This window comes from Nilaparvata lugens, chromosome 2, assembly GCF_014356525.2.
Source record: "Nilaparvata lugens isolate BPH chromosome 2, ASM1435652v1, whole genome shotgun sequence".
NCBI lineage: Eukaryota > Metazoa > Arthropoda > Insecta > Hemiptera > Delphacidae > Nilaparvata > Nilaparvata lugens.
Genome location: NC_052505.1, coordinates 38,637,623 through 38,650,271, shown reverse-complemented (window position 1 = coordinate 38,650,271; position 12,649 = coordinate 38,637,623). Strand labels below are relative to the sequence as shown.

Here is a 12,649-nt window from a genome sequence, read left to right as displayed (position 1 = left end):
TTAATTTTAGCTTTTTAGCTAGAAAAATAAATTCCATACAATTGAATGAAAGGAATTCACAACTTCTTCATAACATGGTGTACTCACTTATATTACCCAGGATTTTACAGAGAATGAGATTTGGAATCGGAAGATCAGATCAACAAGATTTGGATATATCATTTAACATATCTAAATAGAATAATCTATTCATTCTTGATTATGGGCTTGAGTAGGCTACACTCAACAATAAATTTTCCATTTTTCGACCGAATTTGAATCATGATGCATGATTTTGAACCGCCTTGACGAGCTGAGAAGAATGAAGTGTAGTAAGATAAAATCTGAGAATTGTGTCAAAAGTTATAAGTGTTTGAAATTTTGATCCTTGAGGTGTCATTATGCGCGCCTCACCACTAGGAAATACTGGATTTAAGTGCATCTAACGAGTGATTCTCATAGAACATAATCTCATGAACTTGAAAACACTTCACTTGAATGGGCTACTTTTATAAATTGATAGAACAATATTGAAACTTGAAGTACCCTTTATTATTTAAAATATTACAACGACTAGTTTCATTACAAAATTACCTATGGTCGAAACAAGTCGTTGTAATATTTTGAATAATAAAGGGTACTTCAAGTTTCAATATTGTTTTATTAGTCTCATGAACTTATATCATCGAGCGAAATATCAATGTGAGGGCAATGTAGTTGGGTGATGATGGTTGAAACTGGAAATTGGGTGTTTTCACAATACAAGGAGCATTTTTGTCAGGTGTACCTGGAAATCTATATGAGATAGAGCGCTCCACCTGATCTCAGATTGTGGAGCACAAAAATACGCCCAGAGAGATTTTGAATTATACATTTGGATGGTAACAATCGGAAGATATTGTTGATCAAAAACTAAATTTCATCAAAATTGATTTTCTCTTCAAATTTTACTAATTTTTGAAAAATCATAACTCAGTACTCATTGAGGATAGAGAATTCCAAATGATGCAATTTTATCCATAATTTTATAAGATAAAAAAGGCGATAGCAAATTTTTCTTTCCGATTACTGGATTTCAGAAACAGCTGAAAACTGGAAAATGAACCGAAAATATGAGGTTTCTGGGCCATTCTGTATCTAGCACAAGGAAATTTTGCATGAAGAAATTGGTTCTGGACTTCTCTCATGTATCCAAATAATATTTTTTTAAATCAGAAGTACAATATAAATTGCAAGCCCCAATGTAGTGATTGGACTAAATGTTGAGATCATTAAAACGTTTTGAGTTATCGATGTACGGGTTTCGCCATTAATTTTCCTTTGAAATTCTGTATCGAAATCATGTATCATATGACCACTTTCCCATTTGAAAAAATGAACTTGGATTTAAAATGAAGCTGGGTTCGAAATGAAGTTGGATCCATGTATGACGGATCCAAGATGGCGGACAAAAGTTTTTTTTTTCAATTGGAATAGGATTCTCATGGAACCTACCACTGTAATATCATACTTGTAAAATATATATTTATAGCTGTTTCCATAATAATTCTCACCAGCTCTGTATGATTACAAGTTGCGGATCTCAGAGATCAATACAACAGTTTATGAGCGAGTTCTTCAACCCAGGGGGTCTCTAGTTATATATGCATGAATAACTTAATCCTAAATTAGGTGGATCATGATTGAAAATTTGTTTTTATAGGCCTATACACTGAATTAATGTGATTCAGTGTGCAACAGGTAATCTACAGCTAAATCAGGAGTACCGTACTGCAATGATGTCAGGAACCAGATAGGCAACCTGCAATGTCCATCACGGTTGAAAACTTCCAGTCGTACAAACTCAACTTACTATAGATCGCAGAACTCGCACCTGAACTTGAGCTTTAGTGGCAATTTGCCATCACTCTTGAAAGACCTGACCAAAGGCTATTCAACTGAAATAGGTTCGATGTGAAACACAAATCTGAGTTTCCGGTGTTTATGCGGAGTGTAGGCTGCTCGCAACCCTAGCTTTCGTTTAAAGCTATTAGGACGAGAGGTTGAACGTCTGAGCTGCTCTTGGAATGCTGCAGTCATTAATAGAAGGGACCCGGAATTCGTCGCTCTGATGATTTCATGGATGATATCATAGTAGCTGCGAATTTCCTCTACGTAAGCACAGGTAAAATACCTTATCTTGACGTTGATTTTGAATGTTTCATTTTACAAGCCGCTCTATGGGGTTTCTTTATAAATTTCTCCTTCAATGTTTTAGAGTTTACAAATGTTTGAATTTATACAGGGTGTTTCAGAAGTAGTGTCGAGAATTTTAGGGTATTGTACCTGGATGCTAGGAGACTACAAATGTCATATTTGATGTGTCCAAAACTCAGCGGTTATCCTTATAGCTGCCATTTTGTTTTTTTCACTTAAAAATTTTTATCTCAAGAACGAAATGTTGTATTGATCTGAAATTTGGCATGAATATTTATGCTATAAAGACTCAACTATAAAAAATAAAAAAAAAATTTTTTCGTTGAAATTTTTCAAAATGGCGGCCATTTTAATTTTTTGATGGCGAATATCTCGAAAACCGTCCATTTTACAGAAAATTTACAAGAGACAAAAAAGTTAGCAAATTTTTTCACAATTCCAATGATACCTAATTTATTAAGATTGGTCGAAGAATAACAAAGAAAATAATTTTTTTCGTACTGCATGCATGACCACTTTTCACCATTTAAAGATCAATATTAATTTTTTAATTCCAGATGTATTTAAGATAAAGCTTTGAAACTCGGTATGGCTCCATATGGGCAAACAGATGATTTTACAATGGTTTTCAGATGATAATGTTTGTCTTGTAAAAGTATTGTTGTTTCATTAAAAGTAAAGAACCAGATGTAGTGCTTCCTATTTCTTAGTCTCACGTTTCCTAGGTCTTATTTCTATCTTAAATTTCCAGTTTCAATATTTTCTTACGTTGCTTCTACACAAATATTTAATTATTGTAATGGAATTTAGTTCGCTGGAGTACACCGATATTCACTTCATGTATGGAGCAGCTCTTGGCAATGCGACCGAAGCAAGAAGAATGTATGCAGCTGCATTTCCAAACCGCAGTCTCCCTTCCGACAAGGTGTTCACAAGAACTCACAATCGGCTGAGAGAAGTTGGTTCATTTGAACGGAACAGGGTAATTGCTGGTAGGCCTCGAGCAGTTCGAAATGTTGCTTTTGAAGAGGAAGTATTGCAGAAATTCGATTTCAATCCTAGAACGAGTACGAGAGCAGTTGCAAAGCAAATCAATTCAAGTGCTTCTTCTGTGTGGCGTGTACTAAACAAGGAAAGACTTCACCCCTTCCGCTTTCAAAAAGTTCACTCATTGGTTGAACGCGACTATGAGCCAAGAGTAAACTGTGCCCGTTGGTTTCTTCAGCAAGACATTATCCAACCAAATTTTCTAGAAAATGTGTTATTTACCGATGAGTCCAGCTTTACAAGAGAAGGAATCTTCAACTCTCGCAACAGTCACGTCTGGGCCTTAGACAATCCTCATGAGGTCAAAGTGCGTGGTTATCAGCATAGATTTTCGCTGAATGTTTGGGCGGGTTTCTTAGGTAATCGCGTGATTGGACCATACATTCTTCCTAATCGTCTGAATTCTCCCACGTACATTACTTTTTTAAGAGACATACTACCAGAACTTTTGGAAGATGTGCCTCTTGCAAACAGATATAATATTTGGTTTCAACATGATGGTGCCCCTGCTCATTTCGGAAATGTTGTTACGGACTTTCTGAACATGACCTATCGTCAGCGGTGGATTGGGCGGGGTGGACCAGTACCGTGGCCCGCACGTTCACCTGACCTCAACCTTTAGATTTTTTTTTCTGGGGCCATATGAAAGACCTTGTTTACAGCACGCCAGTAGAAAACGAAGAAGACCTTGTGGCAAGAGTGGTTGCTGCAGCAGGTGCCATTCAAGATGATGAAAATGCTTTTATAGCAGTTCGACGGTCCATGATTGAAAGGTGCAGACTGTGTAATCAAGTTGAAGGACGGCATTTTGAGCAATTGCTGCATTAGTATCAGTGAACCGATTTGAGTGAAATTAATATTTTTCAATGTAAAATAAAATTTGGAGGAAAGTTATTCTTGTATATTTCTGTAATAAGAACGGTTTTCATGAAATTATAAAAAAAATTAATATTGATCTTTAAATGGTGAAAAGTGGTCATGCATGCAGTACGAAAAAAATTAATTTCTCTGTTATTCTTCGACCAATCTAATAAATTAGGTATCATTGGAATCGTGAAAAAATTTGCTAACTTTTTTGTCTCTTGTAAATTTTCTGTAAAATGGACGGTTTTCGAGATATTCGCCATCAAAAATTTAAAATGGCCGCCATTTTGAAAAATTTCAACGAAAAATTTTTTTTTTATTTTTTATAGTTGAGTCTTTATAGCATAAATATTCATGCCGAATTTCAGATCAATACAACATTTCGTTCTTGAGATAAAAATTTTTAAGTGAAAAAACAAAATGGCAGCTATAAGGATAACCGCTGAGTTTTGGACACTTCAAATATGACATTTGTAGTCTCCTAGCATCCAGGTACAATACCCTAAAATTCTCGACACTACTTCTGAAACACCCTGTATAATGGTTTGTTTCGAGTCAGCTAAGATCGTTGATTTTCCAACAACTCCACTTATACTATAGACTTCAAAACATTATTCTACCAACAATTGATTTTGTCATACTGTAATATAGTTTGATCTTAAATAATACAGTAAGATCATAGTTTCAGACTACCGTACTATATTCAACCTGGTCCAATAATACAGCTAGTATAGAATTCAATCCCGTGTTCTATGAATTTACAACTTAGTGCATAGTCATTATTCAGTAGCGATTATGCAGTTCATCTTTTATCCAGAAATAATTAATTAATAACCACAAAAAACCATAATGTGACAGTTGTATTAGTGACCAGGCAAGGCCTACAAATCCTAATAAATTCAAACCAGTCTTGACCTTTGTCTCACTACTATCAGCTATGGCATTCAATTATTAGAATCTGCCTTATCATACGGCTATAATACTATGTATCATTCATGTGAATTGTTGAAGATTGTGTATGGTTTTCATAGAATAAAAAGATCTAATTATTTTTAGATTGAGAAAGTTTTTCTATACTTTATTTTGATAGCAGAATGACATTGAATTGACTATCTTGGAAAAATGCGAAAATATTTGAAACCAGTTGATTGCAAGTTCATGTTGATAAGAAGTGGAGGAACTATTTACTAATCTTATTGAATACAAGTTATATAATTTACTCTGGGGATTTGTTAACGTTACTTTTACTCACTTTACGTCACAACGTTACGGTTACTTTCACCAGCCACATTTTCAAACTCTAAGAAATGTGGATCTTTCATGGATCAGATAGGTATTCAAGATAATTACTTTTCATTATAGTTGGAAGAATACTCCACTCGCATTCAGAATCATCACAAACGTATTTTTTCTCAGAAATTAAACTTTCTTAGCGAATAAGACAAGAAAATCACAATATAGGTCCAATATTATGAAAATAAAATTTTCGAAAATGATGCTCTTTTAGTATCATTGTGGATCGAACGCTAGCACCCCATTGTGAGTTTTTGTCATTATTAATTGAGTATTCTGATATTTATTTAAGCGGTCATATCATGTTACATCGTGATACAATGTAGCCACCAACTAGTATAGTTTTCTGACATATTGATAACACATTTGAATTGTTCAATCAAAAAATCAATACAACAAAGACTTAATGGTTTAAAGGTTTCTTAAAAATTCAACCCAAGCTCATTATTACAGTATGATCAATCAATTTCCTTCCTATCTATTATAGGATAATGAATTTGTTAATTGCTTTAGGATGATATTAATTTAATTTCTATCCTATTTATTATACTTTTTGGGAATCAATAGAACCTGGTGGCCGAATCTAATATAAGCCTTTGAAGGGAAATTGAAATGGAGTGCACAATTTTGACCAATCGAGAGTGTGCGATTGTTAGATTGTTGTAGGCGACGAGAAGCTATTGACATTTCGTCCGCTCTGTATGGTGAGCGCTCGGTTCTCAATGAGAGAGGCAGAAGGGAGGCAGGAGGGAGGCATAGAGGCCATAGTTGTGTGACTGGCACACAAGTAAGTTCCTCTTCATACTGACAGGATTGGTTGAATGGGGAGCATTGATGCTATCAATAGGGTATTTGCTGACAGTTCTAGGTGAATTACACAATAGAAGAATGTGCCCGCAACAGGTGTTTCGGCCACGAGTCACGTGACGTCATAGTCTGTTCGACATGGTCACTCACTCAAATCTGTCCAGCTTTGTCGTTTATTTTTCCGATTGTCGAGTGCCGACATTTTTCAGCAGCATTGTTTTTTGCGTGTGGCTTGGAATAATCGAGCGTTGGAATGAGAAAAAACACACCACTCAGCAGACGACATCAAGCAGAACAGATTTGTTCTGTCGAATTCGAAATGAATAGCCGCCCTCATCCAAAGAGCAGATCTATTGTGTTTTATCGGATTGGGGATTGATGAAAAGTGGGAACCGTACTTGTGTAGCGTACTTGTGAGAAGGTGGTGACAGTACATTAGTGTATCCGCCCACTATCAACCTATGTCTGGGATATAAACTTTTTCATTGACCATACGCCATAGTATATTTCTTGTTTTTTATTTTGTTTTAATCGTTATGTGGAAAAATCGCAATGTGCACCCACTTTTTCTAGAAACTCTTTTAATTTAATCGCCTCTCTTTCATTGTCATTAGCAGCTACAAGATTTAGTTCGATAGAGGGCGAGGATTTGAATTGTTCGAAACTACCTCTTCTGCTCGCTATATGCGTGAGCACTGGATAATCTGTAAATCCTAATCGATCCTAATCCTCATTCTTTTACTTTCCTAATCCTGAATCGACTGATTTTGAAACTCAACTCCTACTACTCCTCTTCTAGAATTCTTTACGTACATAAAAATTAAACATAAATTCTTCTCAACATTGAACATGAAAAGTAACGTGAAGTTGAGAATTATTTTACCAATGGCAATAAAATATTATGAACTCATATTATAACTTTTGCCTGCAGAATAATCAAAATATTGTGAATGGTTGAATTATGTCAAAATATTCAGGTTCCTACTAAATATACTGTATAGTTTAGCTCAGGTTTCTATCAGACTGTTTTAATGAATTTCTAAATTTCTAAAATCCTAACTGTGTAGTATTGAAGTATTCATTTTTTTCTATCGAAAATTTTCTGTGAATATTTATGATTTTTTATCACTGTTATAAGAACCTCTAAAGGTTTGGATTGAGAATATGCAAAATTGATAATACTGTACTACAATATTCCGATCATTGATTTAATTTTCATGAATTGTAGATCTTTTATTATTCTAAATCCTCCTACTTGCTCAATTATCCATCCGCTCTTATTTAGTTTTCCATTGTCTTGAATCATTGACTCTCTATCGGCTGATCTCTCATTTTCCATCCTGTCTCTCACTCATATTATAACATTAAATTGTTATTTTTTGTTTTGTTTCCCTATTATCTCTGTACAGTATCTTTAAGATTGTATTTGCATTTTTTGCTGACGACGTAGTTAGGTGGTAGAATGGACATTACTGTCCAAACCTCACCACGTCATGGAATGGAAAAGTCATTCTATTGTATTCTCTCTAGTTCTATTCCATACTTCACGAATTCTGATCAGAGTGATCATCCTACAACAAAAAAATAGTTTTGACACCTTCTCTCTCTTTCTCTCTAAAAATTTAAATATTTATACATTTCATCAAATACATTAACATAACTTGAATCTGAATTGTATTTGAAAATAATCAAGCTCAATCAATTGAATAAAAAATGAATTTACGCCTATTAAAATTATTAACTTAAGGCTTAAACCTAAGGAATATTTTCGAATTTAAAGGTTAATAGTTGAATTAACTTTAATCCTCTCAGTTTGAAGGGTTGAAGGGTGTGTGGCAGGAAGGACCTAGAGCCCTTAATCCACCCTTAATAAAGGAGAATTATTCAATTTAATACAATTATTATTCTCTCTCTACCTTCAATTAGCGAAGGAAGAAGATAACTTGAGTTATAAGTTAATGTTTCAGAGTATATAGTTTGCAAATCCTGCACTCGAAATAATTATTAGTCTTCATAATTTGCTGTTGATAAGATATAGGATGGGCACATGTCAACCTCATTCCTATAATGGGATATGCATGTTGCGATAAGAGATTACGTACTTCTGTTATACACCAAATGGAATTATACATTTTAATTACAGATATCTGGTTCTCGCGTGTTTCATAAAATTAAGCCATGAGAGTTATTTTGAGAGATGATTTTTAGAATTGGGTTGGGCAGATGAATCCAAGTTATTCTCCAATCAGCTTCAAACAATGCTCACTGCATTGGTATTCTCGCCGGAGAACCATTGATACAGCATGAAATTTTGGAATTCTTAATTTTTATAATATTAAAAGATCTGCTTTGATATAGTTTTCTACTTCTTAAATCGATTGAGGCTGAACTTGTGTTTCCTCTTTCCCCTCAGATATTTTCAAACAGATAACTCTCTAGAACTTGGAAGGATACACATTTTCGAATATGAAAGAGTAGAACTTTCATTACTCAGGAGATTCTAATCGGAAAGCTGTTCCTTGCCTATTCAAATAAAGTGTCCCATGATGAGTCAAATCCATGACAATAGCGAACAGTTGATGGCAGTTGAACCTCATCATTGTGGAATTACAAGGGAGGCGAATTCAGTTAACCTTCTCACAAGTGATATGTGGTTGTTGGTGGGGGAAGGAGCGGGGCACAGAAGTTTGGCTTCAAGCTTCAACTAATGATTACATTAGTCACCGCTGCTTGCAATATCCGGTGACGTCTGTTTACATCTGGGATTCACCAAGTTTACAAACTCATAAGTCAACTCACGCAAGATCCTCGGACGGTTATTCGGATCGAGACTTTGGCGATTATTTCAGCTACTAAGGTGGTGAGTCTCAGAAGCATCGACATGGAGATTATCTGCAGTCGCTTCATATCTCTTCGCTAGTTGGGAAAACACGAGGAATTCTGAAATACTGGTGGTCATATCAAATACTGAACACCCAAAAATCTAATCTGAGAGCATTTTAATGGCAAGCAGTTACTCCGTAGTAGCACATTTATCTGATCAAGCTTCGCCGACTACTCCTGTTGAGGTGAGGAACCGATTCTTCTGAATATATTTTATGAGCTCAAAAATCACTTCCCGGTGGTTCGGAGCCCACCTATAGATTTAGGATTCCATGACATTGTCACCCACCTCCAGCTAAAAGATTCTTACTTTGATGTACTGTCACTTGTTTCTACTGATCTCTTAGATCACAAACAAAAACAACTCATCAACATCATAAAAAGAAGTAAAATTTATTCATTTATAATTTATGAGAAGCACTGATCGGGAGAGAAAAAATAAGGATACTCTTTATACTATTTCTCTCCCAAATTTAGATAACATTTGAAAAGTCCAAAATAGGGTTATGATTTCACTTTTCTAAAATTTAGTCCATTTCACTCAAAAACAACGAAAACTACCGAATTTTTCAATTTAAACGGTTGAAAACAAAAAAAAAATATTACTCTCAAATCAACATTTTATCGCTAATCAATATTAGGTGGTTATGGAAAAGCATTTAAAAAGTCTCAATACATTTTTCAATATCGAGTTGAAAATTTCCAGTGTAGGATTAATATTACATAGCAATTCATCTAAAAAATCTGTTTACCTTGTGGTGCAGTGACAGTGACTTGCTTGCCGAGTAGCAGGGAATCCTTGTCATCAGGCGGTATCGTCTCCAGGGCATCCAAGTTCGTCTTCAGATTGTCAAAAAACTGTTGCATGTCACTCAGAACTCCTGAATAAGCAGAGAAATACATCGCTATAGCAAATAACCATCGGGAAAGTCAGAAAGATTGGAGCTAGAAAATTTAAAAGTTGAGAAGAAAACGCGAATACATGAACTTCATTGAACAAACACATGTACGAGATCTGTGATCTGTATAGATGGAAGATATAGAGTGAGATGCTTCTACATTCTTCATTCAATTACACAATTAATTTTTGAACCATCATAGAATTTGGGATAAATTTACAATAAACGGGAGTATACTCATGTACATAAATTGATGATAATTTTATTATTGACAGTAATATTGTTACACTCTATTATGCAACAAAATATTATGATAGTTACCTATTTGGGAATGATGAGTTTGATACTAATAATAGAGAAAATAGTTTAGTTCTATGCTAATTGAATTTATAAACTTGAATCAAATAATATTTGCTGAATCTATGGCGTGCGTGCAGTTTATCTTAGGAAATCATGAGCTGGAGTTTTCACGGGACTCATATTCTTATTCGAATCAATGAGAGATCCATGTTCATGGACTCACATTTATAATGTGATAAATGAACGGGATGAAATATACGCATTTCATTCCCAGTTGTGGAGGTAAGTAGAGTGACCCAATAATAATACAGAATACTATAGTATCTATTGAAGCTTGAATTTTCCCATAGTTATAGAATACTTGAATTTTTATTACATTCAGTATCTCTGTTACACAGTGCAAGGAAAGGCTTCCAGTCTACGCTTGACTTCTACTCCAAAAGAATTTTATAATCAAGCTTTCTTCTACCAATTCTTGAAAAAATATGTAATTTTCCAAAATATGTTGAATCCAATCTAAGCTATCTAATAAAAGTACTATCCGGACTGATCAAGAGATTTCTCATTATAAACTTCCGTTATTATTACTACCTGGATCTTGGAAATTTTCTAATTTTAGAACTTTTTCTATTACTCAATTTTCGATCTCACTTGTGAACACAAAAAGTATCTATAATCATGCAAACTATTCTGATCTATTCTGTCTTATAGAATGGGTTTAGATCTATGAAGTTTTTACAATTCTCTTCATCGACATTGTCTGGAAACGTTTTCCAACGGTCATTTTGTTTAAACACCTTGCAGAACTATTCAATAACTATTCTGAGAATGGATGTTTAATAGCATGATACCCCTCAATCACGAACATAGATATCAAACAATTTTATCAAATGTTTAAATTATGAATTATAAAATACACTAATCCAGTCCATTACCTGACAATATGAATTATGTTGACCAAAAATAGTTTTGGATGTATGACGGTGTTTATATTTTTGACGAACTGATTTGAAGTGATGTATTGGGATCATACATACCAATTTATTGAGACACTTGAACAATTGTATTGGGTCACTTATAAGAAGTGTAGTGAGATTGGGATTAGATAAAGTCTAGTCAAGTATCAAATAAGCGAAAGCACTTGAAAATAGTGACACATTCGTAAAAGCTGAAGAAAGCTGATGAAGATCTATGATTGATGTAACTGATCACGGATGTAAGCTATAAGTGAATGAGATACGGTATATTGACAAACTTGTAGTATAGTTAAATATTTGAGTCTGGTTCTGTAGGAGCTCTCGATTCTCAACTAATACACCGTGCCAGGAAATCATAGTCAATTGATTGCGAATTGCGTTATAACGCGATTGCGTTAGCGATCGTTCAAGAATCATTTATTGTCGTCCCGCTCAAGAGCATTGACAAAGTCACATAACAAGTGAAAGTACAAAATACGTACAATGTATCAATAAAATTAATGCATTCACACACTGTAGGCTACATAACACATTCAGTCACTTATCAGTAAGTTCAGATAATTAAAAGTCTATAAGTTTATATGATAAGAAAAGGGAACATTTAATTCATTTATTGTATAAAATACTATAATCATACTACAATATTATGACATTGGAGGAAAAACTAGGCTGAGCCTGTACTATTTTTCTCCAAAAATTTTGATAAAATGTTAATGTTGTCCAAAAGATAAGGTTATGTTTAACAGTTTCAAAATGTTACATCAGTACATTGTACTGATGATACGTTGTACTGTATCACCAAAAAGGATTGAAAAATGATTATAACCGTTTAAGCTATATAAGCTATAAGCTGTATAAGCTATATAGCTGTATAATATAAGCTATACAGTTGAAAATAATCAGCTTTTATGGACAGATCGAAGAAAGCTCTGACTACAACTACTATAAAATAGTAGTCGGAGTTAAAGTATGGGCTTTACGGAACGAATTTTTTCCCAATCATGAGAAACTTTGAGTTCCATATCATAACAGAATACCCATGGACAGGGATCTAATTAGAATTTACATTTTCCATGTTCAACCCTGCTCAAATTTGAGCTGAGAAATTACAGGTCTCCCTCTCCTACAATCATAGAAATTGAAAAGCGCGAACATCTAATTTATTTGCAACTGTAGTGCAACTAGGGTGCATGGATAACTGTAATGCAGACAGACATCATGCATGAGGTTGAGTGGGAAATTGAGGAGTGGAAATGAGCTGACACTGGTGAACACTGCAACCAATCACCCCTGCGGCCGCCAACTCACTTAATATAAAGGCTAGCAGTCTAATTTTTGCCTTGAAGAGGCCTAAACAGTGATGCTTCGGACCTGTCAAAAAAAAATCAGAATATGTAGCCAATC

General features: G+C 34.4%; 1 protein-coding gene across 6 annotated transcripts in view; it reads right to left on the bottom strand.

Annotated features, from left to right (window-relative positions):
- The window catches only part of LOC111053922, a 46,127-nt gene that overhangs the window by 10,156 nt on the left and 23,322 nt on the right, over positions 1-12,649 (bottom strand). For all 6 annotated transcript variants that reach the window (XM_039421198.1, XM_022340862.2, XM_022340864.2 and 3 more), the window contains exon 3: positions 9,822-9,950. In XM_039421198.1, coding sequence (XP_039277132.1) covers positions 9,822-9,950 — 129 coding nt within the window. The remainder of the gene's footprint in view (positions 1-9,821; positions 9,951-12,649) is intronic.